Source organism: Poecile atricapillus, chromosome 32 (assembly GCF_030490865.1).
Source record: "Poecile atricapillus isolate bPoeAtr1 chromosome 32, bPoeAtr1.hap1, whole genome shotgun sequence".
Lineage (NCBI taxonomy): Eukaryota > Metazoa > Chordata > Aves > Passeriformes > Paridae > Poecile > Poecile atricapillus.
In genome coordinates, this window is record NC_081280.1 from 1183528 (window position 1) to 1209686 (window position 26159).

Here is a 26159-nt window from a genome sequence, read left to right on the forward strand (position 1 = left end):
ACGCTGACATTTTGGTGACCCTGATGGGACCCTGTGAGTGCTGCTGAGCGAGTTCATGACCCGATCACGCTCCAGCCGGCACCGAGGGATTCTCGGGGAGCCCATCCGGCCGTGACCGTCTCCTCTGCTCACAACGTCCCTCTGAGAGAGGTAAGGTGCTTTTCAGTCTGCTCTGGTGCCTGCCAATAAGACACAGCGAAATCTCCGCACGGTTGGGCTGCAGGAATTCCTGGTATTGCCCAGGCAAAAACTGTCCCCACCCTCCTTTCCTGCCCCCTTCCCCCCCTGGGCCTGGCCACTCTTTGTCCTTTATCAATCACCTACTAAATACCCACAGTTAGGTTGTCTCTGCAGCTAATGGGTAAAAATTCCACCGGGAGGCCAGAACAAAAGAAAGAACACCTAACCCCCAACAAGAACCAAGTCGGAACAAGAGAAAACTGCCTCTCTCTCATCAGTCTCAGTCCAAGGGGGAAAAAGAAGCCAAGCACAAGTGTCCCATCAGGACAGAGGCTCAATCTCCAATCAAAGGGGACTTTGTTCCAGCTTTTCCCTTGGAGCAGCATGCAGCAAGCACACCTGGGCCTCATTCAGGTCTCTGTGTGGGCTGGCAGTCAGCTTCTGTTGGGAATTTAAAGCTTTTCCTCTACTTTCCACAGCAAATAAGGGACCTCACCCAGCTGCACCAAACCCCAAATTTCACTCTAAAAATAACCATTTGCATTTTCCTCCATTCAAGCCCTGAAGAAAACAAACTTCACTTGCGGGAGCTGGCGGCACGGTGTCCTCCAAGACCGTTGATGAGCAGGACAATATTCCAGGGGAAGAGCGGCAAAGCCAAAGTTCACTGATGCTTAGGAAGCTTTGCAAAACCTTCCCACCTGTGGTGGTGTTGCACCCTCCTGAGCTCCTGGAGCCCTCCCTCAGCTCAGGCGCAGTTTGGACAGGAAGGGGATGGTTCAGTTTGTGCCATGTGGGGACAGGAGGAGGGAAGACTTTGCACACACTGTCACCAGGGCAGGGCTGTTTTCCTTTATGGTGCCATGCGGTAGCACGTAATCTTTGATTTCATGGGAGTGAGGGAGGTGCTGAAGGGCAACAATTCCCTGTGCTAAGGACATCTTCCACTCACACAGCAAGGCAAGGGAAGGGGAAAGTGCAATCTCTCTTTCCTTGAAGGTGTTCAGCTTTTAACAAACTAGGTTTGCTGAAGATGAGCCTAGGCAGTGGTGAGTGAGAGCATTTGATCAAACTCCCAGAGTATACTCACATCTGTTTGGACACAATTTCTCTCTTTTTTTTTCATTGTGAATGCTTTCTCCTGCCCCGCTGCCTCCTGCTTGGTGTTGTACGCGCAGCAGAGTCCCAGAGTTTTCTCAGCAGGCCTGTGCAGTGAGTTCTGAGCCAACGTGTGGCTCTGCTGCCATCCCAAATCTGCGCTTTCCTTGCCCAGCCTGAGCGCAAGTGGGGCATGTGCTGGGCGTGGCTGGAGATTTTCATCACCAAAATCCTCCAGCGTCATGGCATTTCCATCTGCCCATTGCTTTGGAGAGCACAAATCACAAACCACCCATCTCAGCTGATAAATGTCATTGCTTGCAGATTGCTGCAGCCGCACAGCTGAGCTACAAATACACATGAATCAATTTCAGTTGAAAAATGGCATTTATTACAAATTGCTACACCTGCGCTGACAACACACAACTATAAAAATCTCAATTAATTTAAAAAAAAGTCATTTATTATATTAGCTCAACAATGCCACATAAAAATATACAAATACCAACTGCAGTTAGCAAAAACTTAATTTATTGCTAACCTCTACAAGTCACTATAGACAAAGATTAATGAGGTGTTTAACAACTTAATTTATTACAGAATCCTACAAGCTTACATATAGAAATACAAAAATATCCGTGTCTCCCTCTAAATAACATTAGTAATTCTGTACTAAGTATTCCATAGATAAAATTATACAACTATTCCTCTTCATACATGTTTCAATAGAACTAAATACCTCTATATATACATCTATTACAATCTACATATGCAAATACAGATTAAATATTACATATTTCATAGAATATATATACATATAGACATATAAAACAAAACTATTTGAAAATATACAAATGTCACAATCCCAATCTAAATATCCATAGAAGTGCATAAGAATAAATCAGCCGCCCCATCTTCAAAGCTTCTCCCGCAGTATTTTCCTCCCATGCAGAGCAGCTCTCCTGGACAGGGACAGCAGATGTGACATCTGGGAGGCAAAGGGAACAGCGAGTCAGTCCTGGGACCTTTCCCTTGGCAGCAGCTGCACTTCCAGCAGGGAAGCGAAAATCTCCGAGCCTCCCCAGGAGGCTTGGGAAGAACAAGCAGGCCGAGCGGGCCAGCGTGTGGCAAGCGCAGGCGCGGCGGGACTGTCCCGCATCTCCCGGCAGCCCGGCACAGCTCCCGGGCCCTGCCGGCACAGCTGCCTTGCCCAAGGACAGCCCCTGTGCCGGCCGGGGCAGCAGCGCTGAGCAGCCCCAGCACGGGCAGGGGCCGCTCCTGCCCGGCCGGGCAGCGCCCACGGACAAAGCCCACGCCACCCTCAGCCCTGCCCGGCCTCACCAGCCCTGGGGCCTCACCCAGGCTCTCGCGTGGCCCCAGCACATCCCTGCTCACTGCTCTTGCTCCAGGCCTTCAGCTTCTCCCTGCTGGCTCCTGGCAGTGTCTGGATGTCCTCAAGCTCTTCAGCACAGCTGTGGTGGCAAAAGTGGAGGCTCTGGAATTGGTTGCAAGGCCTGGCAGAGCTGCAGTCCCTGAGCTCTGTGTGCTCCCTCCTGGCCCCCTCCATCCCCTCAGCCCCGCCGTCCTCTCGGCAAACCCCCAGCCCCCTCTTCAGTTTCTTCGGCCTCTCCCAGGCCTCTCACCCCGCTCAGTCCCTTCTGAGCCGTTGTGTCCCCTCAGAGCCGGCACAGCCCTCAGCCCGTGCCTCTGTCACCTCAGTGCCACCATCGCCCTCTGCTCCCCCACAGCCCTCAGTGCCCCCAACACCTCAAGGTTTCCATCGTCCCTTCAGCATCAGCGCCTCCTCAGCCCCCTCAGTCTCACCGTCCTTCAGCAGCTCCTCACAGGACAGTGCCTGGGGCCACCGGCAGCTCCCACCGCTCCAGGGACAGCCAGGGCTGCAACTGCTGCTCCGCCTGGCCCGGCCCCAGCTCGGACCCAGCACAGGGGGACACAAGGGGCACAGCGGGAAAAACAAGAGATGAAAAAGGCAGCCAAGGGGGAAAGAGGCAAAAATGCAGCCTAGGCCTATACACCTCAACCTATGGACCTATACATCCATAGAGCTCTAACTAAAGAACTATGCACATTTAGAAATGGAACTGTGTGTGCATCTAAATGTTACTCTCTACATATATCAATGCAAATTTGAAAATCTATAAATAAAACTGGATACATAGAAATTAAATCTTATCGCATCCATAACTAACTATACATACAAACTATACAGATGTAGAAATAGATACACCTATAAATACAACTATACAACTCTGTCAGTCTATACTTGTAACTATATAAATAAATAACGATAAAATTAATAAATAAATCAAGATAAAAAATTTCTAACTAGATCTATAAACAGAGGGATGCCACCTGCCCGATGGTCACAGGCTCTCCCTCTGATCCTTCTTTCCACGCAGGGCAGCCCTTCGGGCAAGGTAGATCAGATGGATATCTGGGAAGGAAAGGCAACTCTCAGTCAATGCTGGCCTCTGTGTAGCTTTCCCTTTGCAAGGAAACTGTCCTGCTAGCAAAGGCTGTAAAAGATGGCCTGAAAGGCACACTCTCACTTGAGAATTGGAAGCCTGCTCTTTAAAGGGAACAGGGATCCTTCCCAGTTTTCCAGTCTTGTGAAGTTTTGAAGTACGCCAATCAATTCACAACACTCCCAGTGCAAATGGCACCCACGAGAGCTTGAAACACAGACAGACCCAGCTCCCACAAAGAAGCCCAGCCTTGTTCTTTCTCTGGGCTGACGCAGAGACGTCAGTCCTCACTGCAGTGGCTGAAGCTGAAGGCTGCTGTGAGCTGTGAACCAATTGGGACACGCAGCTTGGTGACACAACTGCCACCAGCTCAGCTTTATTCCCGGCTCTCTTGCCACAGCAGAGGACTCGGTGTCAGAGCCTCTGGAAAAGCATGGAGGGGCAGGGCTCGGGGAGCTTGTGCCAGTGCAGGATTGGAACTAAAGGCACCAGGAAGCACCAACCCTGCTTGAGACAAGAACTCAACTCTTCTCATCTCCCTTCCTGTCAGAGGCAGGCTCAGAGCAGCTGTCTCCCATCTCTCTAAACCAGGCTGGGCTCACTCCTTACCAAGCTCCTCAGGCTCCTGGCAAACGTTCACACAGCTCCCGCCAGCAGGCAAAGCTCCCTCTGCTGCAGCCTTGTTCACAGCCTCCCCTCCTGAAGAGCCACGGGCAACACTAGGATTGACCTGAAAAGAAAAACACAAAGAAGGAAACGCAAAGATCAACCAATAGATTCTGCAGGGATACAATCAGAGCCTGCCAGATTTCCTTCTGTGCACCAACAAATTGCTTTTGAAAACTGGTACATACGCGGGAGTTTGCAGAAGACAAAGGCTCATCGCACTTGGCAATAAGATATGGGCAGTTCCAAAAAATCCCCCTCCCCACCTCCAGTCTGCCCTTCCTCAAGAATAAATCTACCCATGCAATGGCTCTGCATATTAAATGAAAGAAGAGAAATTCTTTGGCAAAGTTGTAGAAGAAGATGCAAAAAGGCCTGTGCCAATGCAGAAACTGAACACTCCAGGCCAGTCTGGGAAGAGACAAGACTAAAGAAAAAAGGGATTCCAAAGTCCAAGAGGGAATCTGTCAAACACAAGGACTAATGGGCCCTGATTGAACTGCTCTTCAACACAGGAGGAGCCCCTGGGCTTCAAGAAGTCCTTAACCATTTCATGTCCAGCACCAACCTTGTCCTTCTCACCAATCACACAAGTCATGGGGCCTCAAAACCAAGACATCTGCCCCCTGAAGACTCCACGGCTCACACACTTCATCCCTTCTTCCTAACAAGGAGCTCTGGGCCCCAGAGGCCTTCAACAGTCCAAAACACTGACTTCTCCAACACGCTCCAAGAGCTGTCAAGGCTGACAAGGCTGTTGAGCGTGGGGATGACACTCAAGCCATGGAGTGGGCGCTAAGGATGGAGTCCTGCTAGCTCCTGGCACAGGGATGTGCTCTTCCCACCACAGCCCTAAGCACAACAGTCTCATGCAGGCTGCAGCTTTGCAGGGACTGTCTGGCAACACACATCTCTTCTTTCCACAAGGTGACTGAGCTCTGGAACATGGAGAGCAAGACTGGCCAGTTTGCCCAGCTGAGGATTTCCCAGCTGGAAACTGGACTGCAGGCACCAGGTTCCTGAGAGGGCAAGACAGCTGCAGCTCCAGCCCATCCCCACACACAGCTCTGGGAATGCCTACACGCACAGCAGGGCTCACACAGCAGCAGCAGCAGCAGCAGCAGGAGCAGCTGCAGCCCAGCCCTTGCTTTGCCTTGGCCTTCCAGCCCAAGAGAGGCAGAGCCCACATCTGCTGCTGGCACCATCGCATGCCCCTCCCACTCTGCCTTCAGTGGCAATTCTCCAAACGCTCTTCTCTTCTTTCCCATCAAACAAAGCCTGTTAGAACCCACCAAGCTTCCACTTCCTCCCCACAAATGCCCCTGCACCAGGGATTCTTCCCAGAAAAAGGAGCATTTAAACCTGGCAAACACCTCTCATCCTCACTTAAGGGCTATCCCCCCTTTTCATTCCCTCTTCCTTAGCAAATCTTGCTTGACCAAGCAAATCCTTCCACGTCCATTCCCAGCTGAATTCAAGAAGCCTTTGCTTCTCAGCCATGCTACAACATTCAGAAGCTCTCAGTCCAGCCCCTCTCATCCCTGTCCAATGGAGTTACCTGAACAGAGGGAGACCTTTCAGGCAGAGGTGGTGAAAGCATCTCCTCCAGTGTCTCCAGAACAAGGTCCAGATCCAGTGGTGGCAATTCCTCTTCCCCAGGAGTACTCCATACCCAGCTTGGGGCTCTCCATGCTGCATAACCAGCACTGCCAGCTGGAGCACTGGGGACTGAAGTGCCCGGGGCGGCTGCAAGAATCCAAAAACATCGGTGAGGCTCCAAAATGAGGCTTTGGGACGCAGAGCTTTATTGCTGCCTTGGATCAAACATCACAGGAAGCGCACAGCAACCTCAACTCCAGAAAGGTATTAAAAACTTCCCAGGGAATTGGAAGAGTGAGCTCTTCCCCTTCAAAAGTATTATCCTAATCGACGTGTACATAGATTAAATTATGGCTTGTGAAACTGATCTAGGCATACACACAGACATAATCACCTTTAATCACAGCCTTTTGCATCTTCCCAGCAGCTTTGGCATTTGGCTGCTTGAGTTTCTCATCACAAGAGACCACAGAAAGTGCATTCACCCAGGAAGAGGCCAGAGGTGCAGACACACATGCTAAACTTAAACTGCGAGTTTCTTCTAAAGAGCAACCATGGAGGTGAGGCCATGGTCTGCAGCTGCAACTGTTCTGGGGACTCCCAGCGTGCACTGAAATTTCATAGCATTATTTGTGGGAGAGACTGTTGGAAATTGAAAATCTGTAACCTTAGAAAAAGCCTGGATTGATGGAGTGATGAAAGTACACAGACATTAGGCAGAGTAATTCTAAACCTATGTTCTTACAGTTGCAAGTAAGAATATGCCTAGAGTAAGTAAGAAATTATATGAAGTAAAATAGTTGGAGGTATCAAGTGTAATAGTGTGATTTATAAAGTAAGTTAGAGATTTAGGAACTATTACAGAAGTGTGTGTGAATACGTGACCTGTTAGCTTGTTGGTTAAAAGACAGACGCAGTGTGGCAAAATCAAGTAAAGGTGATAGCTTAATAAGTGAAAACAAAATTTGTGTCAATTGTCTACTGGACTAAAAAGTTATATATTGCCATGCGGAGAAGGAACTCGTAACTTCCTCCAGCTGTGGTTGACTTGTTGCCTGTAAATCTCACACCTCAGGACTGATATCTTATTGGGCTACTTAAGCAATAAATCATCTCAAAGCACGGTGGTCCCATCCCTTGTATTTCATCTCAACAAAAGACAATCTGTAAACTCTGCAATATCCTATCAGAGTCCTAGTTTGGCTTCATCCAAAGAAAAATGGGAGTTCACCTGACACCGACCAGTTGTGGAGAAATGTTCTTTGCCTCGCCCTTTGACCTCTACACAGAGGCTGCCTGGAAAATGGCCAGAACATCCTCCAAATCCGCAGCAAGGACGGGAAAAGCAGACAGAGATTCTTTTGATATTCATGATCCTGCTTCCTAGTACCCTTGACACCTGATTCTGACAATCAAATGTACACATGACAGAGCACCATGGCAAAATACTTCAGTCACTTTTTGTGCTCTTTCTGAAAAGCCAGGGGAGAAACACATTGCGTACCTGATGGGATGTTGGCTGGCAAGTGCTGCTCTGGAGAAGTGCAGCTGCTGCTCTCTGGAGAGGCCACAGAAGTGCTTTGATGGTGCGCAGGAAATGCTGGAGTGATGAGCTGTGGCTGGAATTGAAATTTGCGTGTGCCTGGCTCGCCTGATGAAACCCCAAGTGCAGATGGAGCAAACACTTTCTTGGCACATGCTGGGGAAGCTTCACGCCCTTGAGGACCTGGACTTGTCCTGGAAGGGCCTGCAGGTAGCTCTGAATCCTCAGGGGAGGCAGCACTGCGCTTCTGGCACGAAGGAGCTGTGCAGCAGGGAGGGAAGAAGAAAGGAAGCAAAGGGAAGGCTGGGTCACTACTGCTCCTCAGGTGTGTTTCCCTTGGCAGCAACTGTACTTGTCCCAAGGAAGACAGAAGCTCCCATCATCCCAAGTAGGGGGAGAAGGAGAAAATTCCCTTCTCATGTTCTGAAGCTTTGCAACAACCAATTCCTTTTCTACTGAGCTCTCCCGTACTTATTCATCTGTCTGGGAAAAGTGTCCTGCTGCCATTCCTCGGCAGAAGGCAACTGTCAGAAACCCAGCTGCCAGCTCTTCTCCCTTCTGCTCCAAAGGCACACAAAAACTTCATAATCACAGCCTTCCCTATCTCCCCAGCAGCTTTTAGATTTGGCTGCTTGAGTTTCTCATCACAGAAGGCCACAGAACGTGCATTCACCCAAGAAGAGCCTGGATCTTCAGGCACACACTGAGAAATTCAACTGTGAGTTTATTCTAAAAGCAACCTTGTAGGTGAGGCCATGTTCTGCAGCTGCAGCTGTTCTGAGGCACACAGAGTTCATTTCAATGGCACGGCCCGATTTGCAGGCCAGTCAGTCTGAAACATCTGCAATATCCTATCACCGTCCTACTTGGACTTCATTCCAAGAAACAGGGGAGTTCACCTAACACTGACCACTTGTTTGTCGGGCAATATTTTTCACCCAGCCCTTGCACCTCAGCAGACAGGCTGTCTGGAAAATGCCCACAACAACCTCCACATCTGCAGGAAGGACAGGAAGAGCAGAGAATACTTTGGCATTCACAGTCCCACTTCCTAGTACACTTAACACTGTTTTCTACGTGATTCTCACTTGAGATCTAGCCATGACAGAGGACTCAGGGAAAACACTTGAAAGGCTCAGTTGCCAGGACCTATTGGAAAAGGAAGGGTAGAAACTCTTTCCCTACCTGATGGCTCACAGGCTGGGCTGTGCTGCTGAGAAGATGAGCAGCTGTTGCTGTCTCCCAGGGCCCTGCAAGCAGCTTCAGGGTGGATTGGAGTGAGGTGAACCATGAGCTCAGGATGGCGTTTCAGGTCCAGGCGAACCAGTGGAACCGTGAGCTTGCGGAGATTAAATCTCTGGATGAGCTCTCTTGATGGTTCCACTGGTGAAGCTCCAACAAGTCCAGAGGTGGCACAGACTTTCTTGGCAGCTGCTGGGGAAGCCTCACTCTCCTGAGCACCTGCACTTCTCTTGGAAGGGCCTGGAGGCAGCTCTGAATCCTCAGGTGAGGCAGCATCGCGCTTCTGGCGCAAGGGAGCTGTGCAGCAGGGAGGGAAGAAGAAAGGAAGCAAAGGGAAGGCTGGGTCACTACTGGTCCTCAGGTGTGTTTCCCTTGGCAGCAACTGTGCTTTTGTCGGGGAAGACAAAAGCTCACCTCCTCCCAAAACAGGGTGAGAAAGAAAAATATCACCACATGTCTTGGGGGGTTTGATGCTTATAGAACTTCAGTCAAACTTACAAGCTGCTTCTACAGGTTGAGTTATAAGATATCAATAGAACCTGATAAATCTGTATCACCAGATATCAACAGAACCAGAATCATAACTTCATTTATTCTATTTATCTATTTAACCTGATATAGACGTCTTTCTATGCATTGTAGTGCCTAGTATATGGTTAACTGCTTGCTTAGTGCTGGAGACCCGCGAAAAAAAAATGAAAAACTCACCAGGTGGTCAGTTTTAGAGATAGGGAAGTATAGTACTAATGAAAAATTAGCAAACGTCAAGCCAATTAGCCACAAGATAAAGAAATTAGACCAGTTAGGACCAGACAGACCAAGGAACACCGTAGCTGTGCATGCTCTGAAGACAAAGTTGAAAAGTTCAGATGCAAAGACGACTTTGGAAGCCTTTGTCAAAGACCCCCAACGACCCCCAAACTGGGGAGGCGCAAGCACAGTGAAAAAGAACTATCTATAGCCATGAGATTATACTATGTGAATTAATTCCAGAGTGTATAATATACTGTGTCTATTAGTTCCCTATGTTATAATGACATAGTAACACCAAGCAATAGTAACTAAATATAGCACAGCAATTGACAAAGGTGGATGAATTAGGAGGAGAAATCCTCCTCACCTCCAGCACTGAAATAAACAACTCTACACACACGACTCTATGGGATTTTATTCCCTTTGCAACAACCAGCTCCCTGTCTACTGAGCTCTCCCCTATCCCTTCAACCCTTGGCAGGAGGCAGCTGCCAGAAACCCAAATGCAGCCCGGCACAGCTCCCGGTCCCAGGAGCTCGGGGCGGTCGCGGGGAAATCTGCTGTTTCTATAGTGCAGCCAGCCCCCAGCATGGCCCGGCACAGCCGCCACAGCCCGGGCCGGCACTTGGTGGAAGCCGCAGCGGCCGAAGTGGCACAGGAAGCTGCAGAACTTCAGAGCTGCGTGGCTCTGAAAGTGTGTGGGGCTGGCCCCTGGTCGCCACCCGGGCTGAGCAGCTCCCGCTCGAAGAGGGAGCGGTCGATGAGCAGCCCCTGGGCCTCGACCAATACGCCCAAGCCCTCGGCTCACCCGCACTCCCGGAGACCGCCCCGAGCGTCCCAGGGCCGCCCAACGAGCAGCGCCAGCCACGGTGCAGGGCCGGGCCGGCTGCCGGCCGAGCGGGCCAGCGTGTGGCGAGCGCAGGCACGGCGGGACTGTCCCACAGCCCCCGGCAGCCCGACACAGCTCCCGGGCCCTGCGGGTACAGCAGCCTTGCCCAGCACGGGCAGGGGTCGCTCCTGCCCGGCCGGGCAGCGCCCACGGACAAAGCCCACGCCTCCCTCCGCGCCCGCAGCTCCCACCCCGTCTCACCGGCTCTGGGCGGCTGCCCGGTGGGGAAGGCAGGCAGCGACCGGTCCGTGGAGGGCCGCTGGAGGCGGCTGGGCTGGCGGCTACGCACCTCCAGCCCCGCGGCCAGTCTCTGCCTGTTGGCCCTGGTCCGGCGTTTGATGTGGAGCAGGAGCTCGGGGCGATCGCGGCGGAAGTTTGGATTCATAAAGTGAAGCCACGCCCCGGCATCGCCCGGCACAGCTGAGCCAAGCCATGACGGCACCTTTTGGAAGCCGTACAGGTTGAGCTGGCGCACAAAACTGCCAAAGTGCGTGGCTTTGAAGCAGTCCGGGGCCGCCCCCGCCCCCTGGCCGCCCCCTCCGTGGGCGCCGCCCGGGCTGAGCAGCTCCCGCTCGAAGAGGAAGCGGTCGATGAGCAAGCCCTGGGCCTGGCTGTCCCAGCGCACGGAGCGGACGCGGGGGCTGTTCACCAGGCCCCACAGCTTGGCGGGGAAGGTGCTGGCATTGATTCCGGCGGGCAGCGGCAGCTCCTCCATGGCACCGATCTGTCTCCGACTGTCGCCGCAACGGCCGCGGCGCAACGGCCTGAGGGGGGCGCTGCGTTCGGCCCCGCGCGCGCCCGGCGCGGCCCCGGCGCGGGCCGGACTCGGCGAGGATGAGCGGGGCCTGAGGGGAGATAAGGCCAGGGAAGAGGAGGTGAAAAATGCATGGGGGAAATGATAAATGACATAGGAATTCCACTCATTGACAAAGATTGTTACTGGAATAAATGGAATTGATTTTTGCTAACTAAATTGGAACTGTTATTCCAGTTATTTTTAGAAACAATTGTCAGGAAAATTCATCCACAAACGCCAGAGGTTTATGTCCAAAAAGGAGACAGAGGAGTCCTTTTTTCTTTATTCAAATAAAGAGAGAGGCCATGGGGCATTCCCCTGGGGTCTCTCAAATTTTTGGAGGGCACAGCCTCCTTTTTATCCTAATTCCTGGCCGCTTGTCCCTTCTCTCTTTCCCCACAGGCTGAGGTACTTGACAGGTACAGACTGCCCGGAACACCTGATACCTGCGATACCTTCCCCCCCACCCCCAATGCATAATCCCTTCTGAATTCTTTACTTTTATGGAATTCATAGTGTTCTTTCAGTGCCTCTTTGATCTTTTAGTGGAATCTATCCCATTGTTTCTGTTGTCTCTCACTGAGAGCTGCATCTTATCAGCGGACCCACAGCTTGTTTGTAAAGACAAACCAATCATTCCTCTTACAATCAAAAGAATTAGTGTTACAAGGCAGATGCACCCCTTTACAGATGTTACCTGTTAAAACTGAGGTACAGGATGTAGTTTGGAAGATCAGTGATGTCCCAAGATGAAAATGGCCCTGAGATGGACAAAATTAGAACGACTTTAGGCATTGGGCCTAAAAATCAGTAAATATCAGACTAATGAGTAGACTTACATAACAACGCTTAGTACGCACACACAAACCTGTAAGGTTATCCAAAGGACAATGAGGAAGAGGAGAAGCCTTCACCAAAAGACCCCAAAAGAAGACTGAAGACCCCCTAACAACAAGTGGAGCATGTGCCGTGAAGAATAGTGATGTAAAATCAGAAAAATCAGAAATGGGAGGAAACTTAAGGCAAACATTAATGAATATGTATAAGCATAGAGTATACAAGTTTAGCTTGAAGTGCTTTGTTTTGTACGTGAGGCAGGGTGGGAAGCCTCCGTACCCCAGTCGGTTTTGTACGTGTGGTGCGGTAAAAAACCCTCCCAGTTGGTTTTGCATATGCTTTAATCATATTTAATTACTGGCAGATTATATATATATTTGAAATTTTTTTGTGAAATTGTATTCTTCTACTAAACTGTATTCTTTTATACCAAATGACTATTCAATTTACTAAATTGTATTCATTTTTATTTAAACTGCCATTAACCCAAAGGACCTAGTTGTCAAAATTCTAATTTCATTTACAACAATGCCATGGCTCTGTGTGCCAGGAGCCAGCAGTCAGTGGGGCCCAGGGATGCTCCAAGGGACTTGGAGTTTTGTTTCTGCTCCTTGAGCAGCTCCTTCACCCTTCCCTCAGTGCCTGAGGGTCCTGGGCTCAGCCCCAAATCCACCCTGGGGTTCATTAAAATACAGAAAGCCTCGGGGGCTCTTTCTCTTCCTTCCATTGTCTTCAAGGCAAAGCTTGTGCAGCTGCTTGGAGTCAGTTTGGGGTTCTGTTAAGGAGGAAGATTTGAAAATCCATCACTTTTTTTTATTTTTTTTTTAATCAAGTGCATATTTTTTAAAATGTACAGTTCAGAGAAGAGGTGGCAGAAGCATTCCCCAGGTGATCTTGATGCTGAATGTCTCCTTAGGAGGTCTGGGCACAGAGGAGAATGAGCCCCTTGCAGGCTGACCCTGTTTGGACAAGCTGCTCCTCACCCCGAGCCTCAGCATGTCTGACATCGCCCACCTGGGACTGACATCCTAAAACATTGAAAAAAATTATGATTATTTTTCTTTATAACTAAAATATTATTATTTAATAAAATTATATTTTTATAATATTAGTCTACATTTTCATTACCTAATATTATATTTTCATAAAACAATTGATAAATTTTTAGTAACTAAAAAAATTATTGCTGTTTGGTTCTAAGTAACACAATTCCTTTCATTAATTAATTCACCATCATTTTTCCCTCTTTATGCTAATTAGTTCTATTTTTTAGTTCATCTGTCATCTTTTTTACCATTTTCTCAGGCAGGGTAAAAGGGGCCACTTTGGGGTCTATGGAGACATTTCTGGGGCACATTTGGGGCAGTTTTGGGTCAGGGGAGGGAATTTAGAGATAACTTCAGGGTCTGGAGGATGCTTGGGGGAGCCGGGTGAGCACTTAGGGATTCTGTGGGACGATGCGGGGTCCGGGGCAGCACCTGGGGGTCCAGGGGGGCACTTGGAGGTCAGGGAGGGGAATCTGGGGGCGCTTCGGGGTCCGGGCGGGCACTTGGGGTGCTCTAAAGGGGCTCCCTGGGCCGCGGGGGATGATGGGAGTTGTAGGCGCGGGTATAATAGGGTGTAATGGCACCGCGGAGCATCACGGGAGTTACAGGCACAGCGCCAATGGCTCTCGGTGAGGCGCGGAGCATGATGGGAGATGGAGTCACGGCTGGAATGGCGCTCTATGTGCGCCGCGGAGCATGATGGGAGCTGTAGTCCCGGAAGTGGCTCGAAGGGGCCCATGGGGCTCCGGGAAGACACTTGGGGGACACTTTTGTGTCCAAGCCGTGGCTGGAGGAGCTCGGGGGGAACGTGTACGGCTCGGGAGCACTCGGGGGGAACCTGGGGAGCTCTAAGCGGGCTCTTTACGGCGCGGGGCACGGCAGGTATTTTGGGGGAGGGTCACGGCAGTAATTTTAGTCTCGGAACTCTGTTCTGAGGGGCTCAGCGGCCGCGGGGAATGACAGGAGATGAATTCCCACAAGTGGCTGTAACGGGCATCTGTGGGGTCGGGAGCATTCAGGGGATCCGGGGACGCTTTGGGGGTCCCGAATGGGCGCTGAGGGGGCACTCAGGGATCCTGGAGGGTCTGGGGGACACTTACGGGACAGATGGGGGCGACCCCGGGGTTCTGTGGAGCGCGGGGCATGACGGGCGTTGTAGTCCCGGCTGCAATGGGGCTCTATCGGGCCGCGGGGCATGACGGGAGTGAGAGGCAAAAAGGAAAATTGGCGCCGACTGTTGGCCCGCCCCCGAGTCCCTGATGCCGGGCGATGATTGGCTGAGGGCGGTGATTGGCGGGAGCTTTGGCCAATAGGTGATGGCAGAGGAGGGAACATCACATTCATCTCTTCCAGTTCCTCCCAGTACAGCTCGGTTCATCCTCAGTACAGCCCAGTACAACCCCACTGCTCCTCCAGACCCTCCCAGTACAGCGCAGTTCATCCTCAGTACAGCCCAGTACAACCCCACTGCTCCTCCAGACCCTCCCAGTACAGCCCAGTCCCTCCCAATACACCTGAGTTCATTCCCATTCCCTTCCAGTTGCCCCCAGTGTCATCCATACAACACCCCAGTGTCCCCCAGTTTTTCCCACAATGCTTCCAGTGTCCCCAGTTTGTCCCAGTATCCCCCAGTATCACTCCCAGTATGTCCTGGTCTGTCCCAGTATGTCTCAGTGTACCCCCACAGTCCATCCCAACCCACCCAGATTCCCCCCTCAGCATTCCTCGTGTTCCCAGCTTGTGCCAGCCCTCCCCAGTATCACTCCCAGTATGTCCCAGTGTCTCCCACAGCATTCCCAGTGTTCCCCAGTATGTCCCAGTCCTCCCCAGTGTTTCCAAGGAATCTTGAACTTCTCCCAGTTGCCGTGGCACCCAAACCCCTTCTCCATAACTGGAGTTGCAAACCTTCCTGATGAGCTGCACTGGAGCAGAGGGAAATCAAGGCAGAGCCAGGGTTTGTGATGAAACCTCTGGAGAATTCAGTCATAATCAAACTCCAAAGTTCCTGATGCCATTCATGGGTCCCACTGAGGGACACGGCTGAGAAAGTGTCCCCAGGTTCCAGTTAGAGCAGGAAATGGGAGGCAGAGGTGACAGGTGGGGACAAAGAGAAGCCAAGTCTTGGTGCCCTGGGCCACAGCAGGGTCTGTGCCAGCAAGGGCTGTGAGGAGACACCTGGTCCTGAGGCCCTGGGGCCTCCTGGCACAGCCCCAGCAAGGCTGGCCACTGTCACCCCCTTGTCCTGCCCTCAGCATCCCCCCACATCCCAGGGGCCTCAGGGATCTGCTGGGACGAGTCCCTGGGGAGCCTTGGCCAGGAATGGCCCTGGGCGGCTCCTCAATGCTCCCAGGGACTGCAGCTTTTTCAAAGGACTTGGGGCTCTGCTCTTGCCTTGGAGTCTCTGAGAGGTTTGTGCACTCATGGCCTCCAATTATCTGCTTTAATTAGTCTCTTGAGAGCCTTTGTCAGGAACAACACTCCTTAGAGCTCATCAATGCCTCTGGGTGCTTCAGTTCTTTAAGGTACTTTCCTTTCTTGTTCCCACACTGGGACTCTGAGAGGTTTCTGGGCAATCAAGGCCTCCAATTCTCTCCTCCAAGGAGCCCATGAGGAGCCTGTGCTGGGGCTGGACCCCAGTGGGACCCATTAATGCTTGGAGACACTTGGGGTTTTCTTCTGACTTGGACTCCTGGAAAAGTTTGTTCAATCTCCTCTCAGGCTCTGGGGTTCAAGGGCTCAGCACCAAATGCACCCCGGGGCTCACTGGGCTCAAGCAAGTCCTGACAAAGCCTGGCTCTGCCTGCATTTCCCTCTGCTCCAGGGCAGTTCATCAGGAAGGTTTCCTACTGCAGCTATGGAGAAATATTTCACAGAGCTTCTAAGATAGTCTGAGAAATACACATTCCTATTTTAAAGAGTGACTTTGGATGCTTTTATCACTTCTGTCATTGGAGAAGAGGTGACAGCAACATTTGGAATTGATATTGACCCAGGGTCTCTCCTCAGGAGGTCTGGCCTGCTCAGAGAAGCTGTGCCTTGAGGTGTGACCCAGAGTGGGGAACCTTGCTCCACATTCTCCATCCTGTCTGTCCTCCCTCACCTGGTGCTGGAGTCAGAGACACAGAGTGTGTGCCCTTAGCTCTGATTCCTGGCTCTGACATCCAAGAAAGCACTGAATGTCATATAACACCATGAAAACAACTGTTAAATAGAAAAACTGAGAGTGTGAGTGTGTAAATTACTGAGTTTTCTTAAGTCACTGGGTGAAAAAGTTTAAGGTTTAAACTAGTTTAGAAAACAAAAGACAAGATGGAGGATCTAGGGTGTTGTCTCTTCTTCCTTCATTTTTCTTCTTCATCTTCTGTTGAAGGACCCCCGAGCAATTCACCAGTCTTCACAGAAGTAATCGTGAACGCCAGTTTATTTCTATTATCAGCACACTTTTATAGGGTTCTACAGGGTTTGCAGGCAGAGCGAGCTACTATTGGTTAACACACACAAGTTTACATTCTTGTCTTGTTACACAAGAACATTGTTTTACTTTCTGCAAGTAAGTTTCAAGGATTTTAGCCCTTAATATTGCGACTTATCCCAGAGGCTGGTTTGTGCAGACAGGCCTTTACTAATATATCATGTCCCCCATCTGCTAAAAAGCTCTCTATAATTCCCCCATTTCCTTTTTGCACAAGCCAGACTTTGGATACAGCTCGTACTACACTTCTACGAACACAAGATAGCATACAACTCAATAGCATTATTACCATTATCCCTATAAATAGCATTCGTTCCCCCTCTAGCACAAGAGACTTCAACCACCCAGTAATGCCCCAGCTGGCGAACCAACTCTCAATGGGGTTACTATCTTCTTTCAGAGCATGTAACCCATCTTGTAGCTGGCGGAGCTGCTTATGGATGGAAACTGAATGATCAGTAAGATTTAAGCAGCACATGCCTTCAAACTCTTCACAACCATGCCCTTGCGCTAGAAGCAAAAAGTCAATTGCAGCTTGGTTTTGTAATACTGCATGACGTACACTACTCACATCGGCTGAAAGCTCACTTAACATTGTGGATGTTAAATTTAATTCTTTCCTAGTCCAGCAAGCGAGCCTTTTTAGGGTGGCTAGACTCCTGGCTGCAGCTGCTCCTGGAACGAAGAAGGAGGTTGCCCAGATTACACCGCGATTCCAAAAGTCTGGGTTTTTAACATCATCACACTGTAACTCATTTAGGCTTCGCTTGGACCGTCTATTGATTTTCATTTTGTTAGCCACATTCATCAATTGATGTAGGCTTGGATGGAACAAGGTAAGTTTCCCAAGATAACACGGCCCTCCATGTGGACTAGCAGGAATTCCATTCCATGCCCTATCCCCACAGACTAGGAAGATGGAACTAGGCAAGCGCTTTGGTAATCGTCCTGTGAGATTGCATCGTGAATAAAAGGCTGTCTTCTCAGTGTCAGTAATGAGATCAACTATGGGGTTAACTGTAGCCCAGTACTGTGTTGTTTTGTCAAAACGATTTTTTGTTGGGGGCTCAAACATCATCCACCCACCTGAGGTATTGGTAGAACCTAGCAGATCTAACTCTTCTGGGGGTCTCATGGTGACATTGAGAACCTCAACAATTTTCGCTTGCCAGCAGGCATCAAGTTGCCTAGATGTAAGGCCAATGGTGCGGTTGCACTCCTGCAGCATTATCGATCGATTTAGTCGAGTCTCGTTGCTAACTAAACCTTTAAAGGCTGGAGGATCCCATTCAGGGACTCCCACGAGACAGGTGCGAAAAGGATCTCCAGGGGTAGCTAGGCTCAAACACATCGACTTTTGACCAGTCAGGTGTGCTAAGGTGACCCATATGTTTTGTCGCTTTTGGATATCAGTCAGCAGACAACTGGTTGGGGCTACACACAGCACAATTACCATAAGCAGCTTGTCCCATGCAAGTGGCGTCATGTTTGCAAATTCATGGCTAAAACTTTGATCGTTAAGTGAACTTCCAAGGATGCTTATGCTAGCTTTTGAAGGGGGAATGCTTATACCTTATACTAATATAGTAATTACTACACACACTAAACTTCTTATCTTAACTCTTATCTATCTACTTTAACACACGTGCTCTAATATATATATATATAATCTAAGCGTGAAAGCAATTTGCAAAAGGATAAACACACAACTAAAATTTGTTTTGTGCACAACTAGATAGAGTCTCTGCACTCTTCTCAGATCTTCACAGGAATTTCTCACGAACAGACCACGATTTGACACAGCTCAGTCTTGAAACATTTGTTGTTCTCGTGGTGTCAGCTGACAGCCGATCAGGGATTGACTGAGAGCATCAACGTTTTGATTGTTCTTCAGATCTTTCGTGGCTGGTTTGGTCCATTGGCTAGGCACCCACAACGGTCCAGTATCTGTGGAAACACAACTGTAACCACGCCCGTTAAATAGCAATGGACTCGGTCCCTCCCAGATACCTGTTTTTGGGTTTTTGTAGTATAACTTAATCTCTGGGGTAGCTTGCATCTTTACTTGACTATTGTGAATGACCACTGGGGGCTGCTCTAAATCTCCAACTAAGCTGAGGAAATTTAGAGTGAATAACAGTTGCTGCAATCGAATGGTAGGGTCTAACTGTTCTGGTGTTTTTTGCTTATTCAAGTACTCTTTTAAAGTTCTATGGGCTCTCTCTACAATGGCTTGTCCAGTTGACACGTGGGGAATTCCAGTTACATGTTTGACTCCCCATTTTTGTAAGAAGTGAGAAACTCGTGTTCCTACATATGCAGGCCCATTGTCTGTTTTTATTTCTTTTGGAACTCCCATTACGGCAAAGCATGCTACTAAATGCCGAATTACATGTATGCTTTTTTCCCCTACTTGTGCAGTGGCCCAAACCATTTTTGAAAAGGTATCTACTGTAACATGTATGTATTTGAGGCGACCAAATTCAGGTACGTGTGTTACGTCCACTTGCCAAATTTCACAGGCTTGAAGACCCCTAGGGTTAACACATAAGCCTAGAGTGGTTCCATATTGACTGCATTGTGGACAGGATTTTACAATGCCTTGTGCATCTGTTAAGCTGATGTTAAATTGTCTCTGCAAGGCTTTTGCGGCTTGATGAAAGAGAGTGTGACTCTCTCTTGCAGCTGCAAAAGAGTCTCTCGGTGCTGCTACAACAGGACTGACAAGCGTGTCAGCTTTCGCATTGCCTTCTCCGAGACCTAATTCTGTTTGATGACTGTGAATGTGAATGATGCAACAGGGCTCGTTTCTGTCCTCTATAGCCCTTTTGATCTGAAAAAATAGTTGACACAATCGCTTATTATCTGGCGGTTTGATGAGGGCATCTTCAATGCGTTGTACCACTCCTACCACGTATAATGAATCTGATACAATGTTTAGTTTACTGTCTCGCCAATGAGACAGTGCCCATGCGACGGCTGTAAGTTCTAATGTCTGCAGTGAGTCGTGTGCATCTCCATCTATAACTTCACTTCTCCAGCTCGAGCCTTCTTGCCAGGTACAGGCTGCTTTCTTTCGTCGACTTCCTGCATCTGTATACACTGTAGGGCCTTTCACTGGCTGCTTCACAACTTTAGGCTGTTGTAACCACTGCTGTTTTAGAACAATTTGCAGGCGCGGGTCGCTAGGTTGCTTGTTGTGTACAGTTCCTGGATAGTTGAGCAGCGCTAATTGAATTGGTTCTGAGTGTCTCAGCATCCACTCAAGATTCTCTATTGTTATTGGTAGACTGATATGTTCTGGTTCAGCACCACTAATCTCCATTATTCGTGTTCTCGCTTTTTTGATGAGATAAGCAATTGCTTCTGTCCTCTGCCAGATACTCATCGGCGGCGTATGTGGTGTGAAGATCCACTCAAGGATCCCTAAAGGTTCTGCACTTTTCCTCGCTAATTGCACTAACATTGGCTTCTTGGCAGGCTGCTTGGCACTTTGACAGCTCTTCTTAAATGGGTCTTCTCCCCCTTTCTCTTTTTGCCAAGCAGGCCACTGAAATATGATGGCACATGGTGCAACAGAGAGGTTACAAACCAAAAGTCCCAAAGGCACATCTGGCAATCTTCTATCTGCTAGTGTTGAAAGTAGTTTCTTACCCAGATAAATGAGACAGTTCTTTTGATCTGCTGAAAGAGTAATTGGGGCTTGCGGGTCTGTACCTTTCAAAAGGCTCATTAAGGGTGCTATCTCATCATTTCGGATACCGGCAATAGATCGTACCCATTGCAGATCTCCAATAAGTTTTTGTGCATCGTTGAGAGTGTTGATCTTGGTAGTTAATTCTAATTTTTGCGGGTGGACTGATGAGGATGTCAGAATCCACCCTAGGTACTTCCAGGGGGCTTGTTTCTGGATTTTTTCAGGGGCAACCACCAAGCCTTTTGCTGCGAGCTGGTTGGTGATAAATGTGAGATCTTCATCTTGAAATGGATCACGTTGACAAAACAAGATGTCATCCATGTAGTGATAAATAATTGTTTGGGAGAGCTTGGCCCGCACAGGTGTCAGTGCCCAGTGCACAAACAGTTGGCACATTGTTGGAGAATTTTTCATCCCCTGTGGAAGAACCACCCATTCAAATCTCTGAGATGGACTTTCTTTGTTGATTGATGGTAAAGTGAAGGCAAATCTCACTGTGTCTTCCTTTTGCAGGTGTATTGTAAAGAAACAGTCTTTCAAATCTATGATTAGAAGATTCCATTCTTGTGGCAGCATTGTGGGAGAGGGCATCCCTGGCTGTAACGCGCCCATTGCCCACATTTGGTCATTGACCTTGCGTAGATCATGCAGCAATCGCCATTTTCCGGACTTTTTTGGGATGACAAAAATTGGAGTATTCCATGGGCTGAGAGATGGTTGGATATGTTTTGCTTGTAGCTGTTCCTTGACAAGCTTATGTGCAATTGCCAGCCGCTCTTGGGATAGAGGCCACTGCTCAACCCACACAGGCTCATTAGACTTCCACTGAATCCTTGGGGTTGGCGGCCTGTCAGCAGTGGCGACTACTAAAAAGGCGATTGATTGGGGAGAGTTAGCGTTGCTCCGAGCTGGCTGAGAACATCTCGACCAACGAGCCCTCCAAGGGTTCCAGGTAAAGGCATGACGTATGGACATAAGGTGGTAGTCTGTCCTTCAGGAAATCGAAATTGAATTGGGTGTACACTTCTCAGTGGCGTGGAGTATCCTCCTACACCTTGTACCGAGCTTAAGGCTCTGTGGAGAGGCCATTCTCTTGGCCACCAGACTCGGCTGACGATGGTAACATCAGCTCCCGTGTCTAGCATCATCTTGACTCTTTGTTGCTTTGATCCGTGGCACAGGGTGATTTCAATTACCGGTCGATGACTCATCTGTTGAACAAGGTTCACCACGGTGTCTCCTGTTGATCCAAAACCTTTGGCTCCACGTGCAGGAGCACTTCGAAAAATGTCTTTTTCAGTTGCCACCTTTTGAAGCAACACCAATTGAGCAATTCTTGTTCCCTTTTTGATTGTAAGTGGAGGAGCCAGAGTATAGGCACACACTTGGATTTCACCAGTGTAATCAGCATCAATGACTCCTGGGAGAACAATAAGTCCTGCCATTCCAGCAGATGATCTTCCAATCAACAAAGCACCAAGCGCACTGGTAGCAGAGTAAACAGGTCCTGTGACTCCAGTTGGGATTTTGCGGGCACTGGTGTCGATGAGTGTGAAGTCTACTGCTGCTGCCAGATCGAGTCCCAGGCTCCCTCGGGTTGCTGGTGGATTGAGCTGTTGAATAGAGTTGGGCCGGCAACTTGTGTCCTCGCGCAGCGGCTCTCCGCGCTCTTGCTCATGTTTTTTGCCAAGCGACATACCGAGGTAGCATGCTTGCTGTTCTGGCAGTGATCACACCACACAGTAGCTGGGCAAGATTTTCGCAAGTGCCCTCTGCTGCCACATCGAAAACAGATGGCTGGAGGTGAGGGGAAGGGTTTGCCTCCACTCCCTAGCTTGCCAACAGCGGCAGCAATCAGATTTGTGGTTGGCTTGATGGCTTCTGCAACAGCGTTGGCTACTAGCTGTCCTTGCTGCGTTTGATTTACTCGCAGGGCAATATCTAGCATGTCTCCCACGTCTGCTTGCTTTGGGAGTGTGGCAAGGATAGGCTTTATCTTCGAGTTGGCGTTCTCAAAAGCCAGCAGCTTAAACATGTTTTGCTTTGCCTCCTCAGTCATGTCGTTCTGAGCTTTAAGGGCTGCTGACAGACGATCGATGAAGTGAGAATATGGTTCTGTGAGACCTTGCCGTATTGTTGTGAAGGAAGGATGAGGTTTGGAATCAGGCACAGCGTTAAAGGCTTGTCGAGCGAGCTGTGCAGACAAGTGATGCATTGCGAGAGGGTAGTTTAGTTGTACAGTCATATGACTGTAAATTCCTGAACCGGTGAGCATGTCAGGATTAAGTCCATGCAATACATCATTTGGATCTCGAGGTCGATTAGCTTCTAGGATTGCTAACCTCTTCCATTCCTTCTCCTACACCATAAGCTGTGATGGGGTTAAAAGCAGACGAGCGAGATTCTGGCTGTCTGTGGGACTGTTAACATCAGAAGTGAACAGCCAGTCCAATGCAGTGTTTGCAGCTTCAGATTTGATGCCATTCTCGGTGACTGTCTTCTTGGCTTGCTGCAAGATCTTCCAGTCATGCTGTTCATAACGTGGATTCTGCTGGTCATACAAAATGGGACAAGCAATTGTGCCGGCTGCTTGCCACTCTCCTTCAAGCACTGCATCTCGAATGACGCCGGACCACCTCTGCTGTGCTCTGTGCTTTCTGTTCTCTTCCTCCATGGTGATAGAGCTAGAACAAGGCTGTGGTGTTGACAGTGTCTCCAAAGGTGGAGCAGATGGTTCAGGGCGCAGCATATCCTGTAGCTGTTGGACTGACTCTGCTCGTTGTCTTGGTGTTTGCTGCAGAGCTGTTTTCTCTTGCTGAGGCTGCGCTTTATTTATACATAGGTTTTGCTCAATTTGAGCTTGGAGCTGCTGCACGAGCTGCTCTATTTGATGTTGCCATCCCAGTAGCTCTTTCTGTGTCGCTGCGCTGTCATCACTTGGCTCGGCTCCCGCTGCAAGCCGGCTGTCATCAGAATGTATAGAGATGTCATCATCGGAGGGGAGAGGGATGTCTTGCGGTCTTCTCCAGTGAACGGTAGATGGCATCGAAGGGTAGATCTTCGGTTTGCACTTTGCGGCTCTTGTTTCTGCTGACGTATCAGGCTCCGCCTGGCTGGAGCTGGCGCCCGCTCCTTCCGGGGGAGCCGTCATTTCTACATCCGCATTCGGCAGGGTAACTTCCGGCTTAGGCTCTGCCGGCGCAGCCGAAGCTGCAGCGTGCTTCACCTGCTCGGCCGGAACTGCGGAGTGCTCCTCCGGCACGGCCAGAGCCGCATTGGCGCACCCCTGGGATTTTAAAAGTTCCGACACGGTGCTACACTGTCTCCCGGTAAGCCCTTTAGCTGGCCGGACATGCCCCATCCCGAAAAATGCACTCAAACGACTCGCGGACTCTGCGGGGGGTGATTGCGGCGCGTCTGTCTCAGGCTGCGCCATGGCGTCTATTGCAGCTGCTGCTACTGATGACTCTGCTTTCATATCCCGTAGGGCATTTAACACAAGTTTCCAAACTGAACCGAGGGCTACTACTTCTTTACTCTTTCCCGTAAGAGCCGTGTCCCACATCAAATTCCCGACATCCGTCCACTCTTCCACTGCGAAAAGCAGTGAGGGCACTGCAAAATGCCCACGATTTTTCGCCCATATAATGAGCTTATCCAGGTCCTTTTCCCTGGCTGCTTCACCTCGTTTAACAAGGATACCGAGAAGCAGTTTTTTAGCCGCCGCAAACTCTGTCTCCATGCCGACGGCACCCCGCAAGTCGGAAGGTCACGATCCCTCTCACACGCACTTGCCTCTGGGCCCCCCCCAGCAGCCCTACTTCCACGTCTAACCGCTCCGCGTCTCACCGCGCTCAGGCTGCCTATCTGGTGCCGACCCGAGCCCGCGACGATTAATGCCCAGATCCACTCCGCTGACTCCAAAGCCCCTCTGCCCGCAGGGGTGTCCCTGGACGGAGTGCCAAATGTTGAAGGACCCCCGAGCAATTCACCAGTCTTCACAGAAGTAATCGTGAACGCCAGTTTATTTCTATTATCAGCACACTTTTATAGGGTTCTACAGGGTTTGCAGGCAGAGCGAGCTACTATTGGTTAACACACACAAGTTTACATTCTTGTCTTGTTACACAAGAACATTGTTTTACTTTCTGCAGGTAAGTTTCAAGGATTTTAGCCCTTAATATTGCGACTTATCCCAGAGGCTGGTTTGTGCAGACAGGCCTTTACTAATATATCATGTCCCCCATCTGCTAAAAAGCTCTCTATAATCTTCTTCTTCTAGAGGTTTTTGGGTAGTAGTAAGTGATTGGATAAAAAGTGCTGCAGTGCAGCACACAGGTGTTGGGTCATTGGGTCACTAAGGAAAATAATTTACTTGGCATTTGTTAATTGGGTAAATGGACATATAAAAAACCTTGAAGAAGTTCTTTGTTAGCCATTTTGCACCTTTCTATCTTAGTGCACGTAGCTCCTTGTAGCCTGTATCCGTGTAATGTAGAGAAGAGAAGAATAAAAAACCAAGTCCCAACAAGAGAAAACCGCCTCTCTCTCATCAATCTCAGTCCAAGGGGGAAAAACCACAAGTGTCCCCTCAGGACACCCTGGGACCTGCTTTGCTTGCACAACTGTTGCAATGCAGCGTTGGTGACCTCAGGACCGGACCAGCCGGGAGTTGCGTGGCAAAGAATAAGGACGGGCGTGACTGGGCTGCCTGAAAATAAAGAACTTTAATAACAGATAAAATAACAAAGGGTGGAAGTCGTACACGGTAGGGGGTCAACCTCAGGAGACAGGGCAATGGGTCAAAAATCACAATATTTATATATATATATTACACAAGTAACCAGTCATGAAGGAGAGCCACAAACACCACCATATATGTCAAACATACTTATCCAATCGTTAACGAGAACTCCAAACATAACCTTATACAGAACTAACAGATTAACATAACTCCACCCACAATCCTGTTCTCTTTGCCAGAACCTCACTCGATGTTTCCCACAGCCTTCAACCAATCCTTAACTCTGACTGCCCAACTCCCACAGAGAACTGGCTGCACTCAGGCAAAGAGGGGTTTTCTCCTTTTCCTTTCCTTTGAAGCCATGGAAAGCTCCAAAGTTTTCCTGCTGAGAACAGACATACTTGTCAAGTGTGTGCCAAGCCCAAGGTGCCACCAATGAGGTTCCCGTGCCCTAGGGCAGAACCCTGCAAGGAATGTTCTGGATCTTTGGACTGCTTGGTTCCACGAGGCCTTGCTCTGTCCCAATGGACTTTTGGTTCCATGAGGTTCCACAGTGTACAGTGGATATTTGATTCCTTGGGGCCCCACGGTGTCCAAATGGTGTTTTTGGTTGTGTGAGTGTCGTGGTTTTGAACCAGTAATTAACAAAAAGGGGAAAAAAGAATTATTTATTTCTTGCTGTGAGATATGGATTAAAATAAGAGCAAACCAGGTATAAAACTTAAAAGGAATAAAGGAAAGTTTATTGACAAATTACAAGAATAAGAACACCAGAATAAACTTTTAGAAAAACCTTTTCATTTCTCACTGCTCATTATTCTTTCGTTCACATGACAACAAAGACAAAAACTTTATAATTTTGATGGTTTAAACAGTTCTAATTCTTTTTATAGTCTTTTCCTTAGTTTCTGTAGAGAAACAGAAGTTCTTTTCTGTTAATTTATGGAGTTTCTCACAAGAAAGCTATTTTGTTATAGTTTTCTGTCTCCTTGATATCAGCTGCTCAGAGCTGCTGCTATCAAAGTTCACTCCTCCCATTCCACATCACTCTGAAATGAGTTATGGGTCATAAGTTTGGGGATAGCATTTTTAAGGATAAGTTAGTCAAAGG

The 26159-nt window shown here is 49.2% G+C and overlaps 1 protein-coding gene across 1 annotated transcript in view; it reads right to left on the reverse strand.

Annotated features, from left to right (window-relative positions):
* Window positions 1–22119: 22119 nt before the first annotated feature.
* The window catches only part of LOC131590191 (uncharacterized), a 141173-nt gene continuing 137133 nt past the window's right edge, over window positions 22120–26159 (reverse strand). The window contains exon 2 of the mRNA XM_058860099.1: window positions 22120–24573. Coding sequence (XP_058716082.1) covers window positions 22664–24046 — 1383 coding nt within the window. The 5' untranslated portion in view covers window positions 24047–24573 and the 3' untranslated portion in view covers window positions 22120–22663. The remainder of the gene's footprint in view (window positions 24574–26159) is intronic.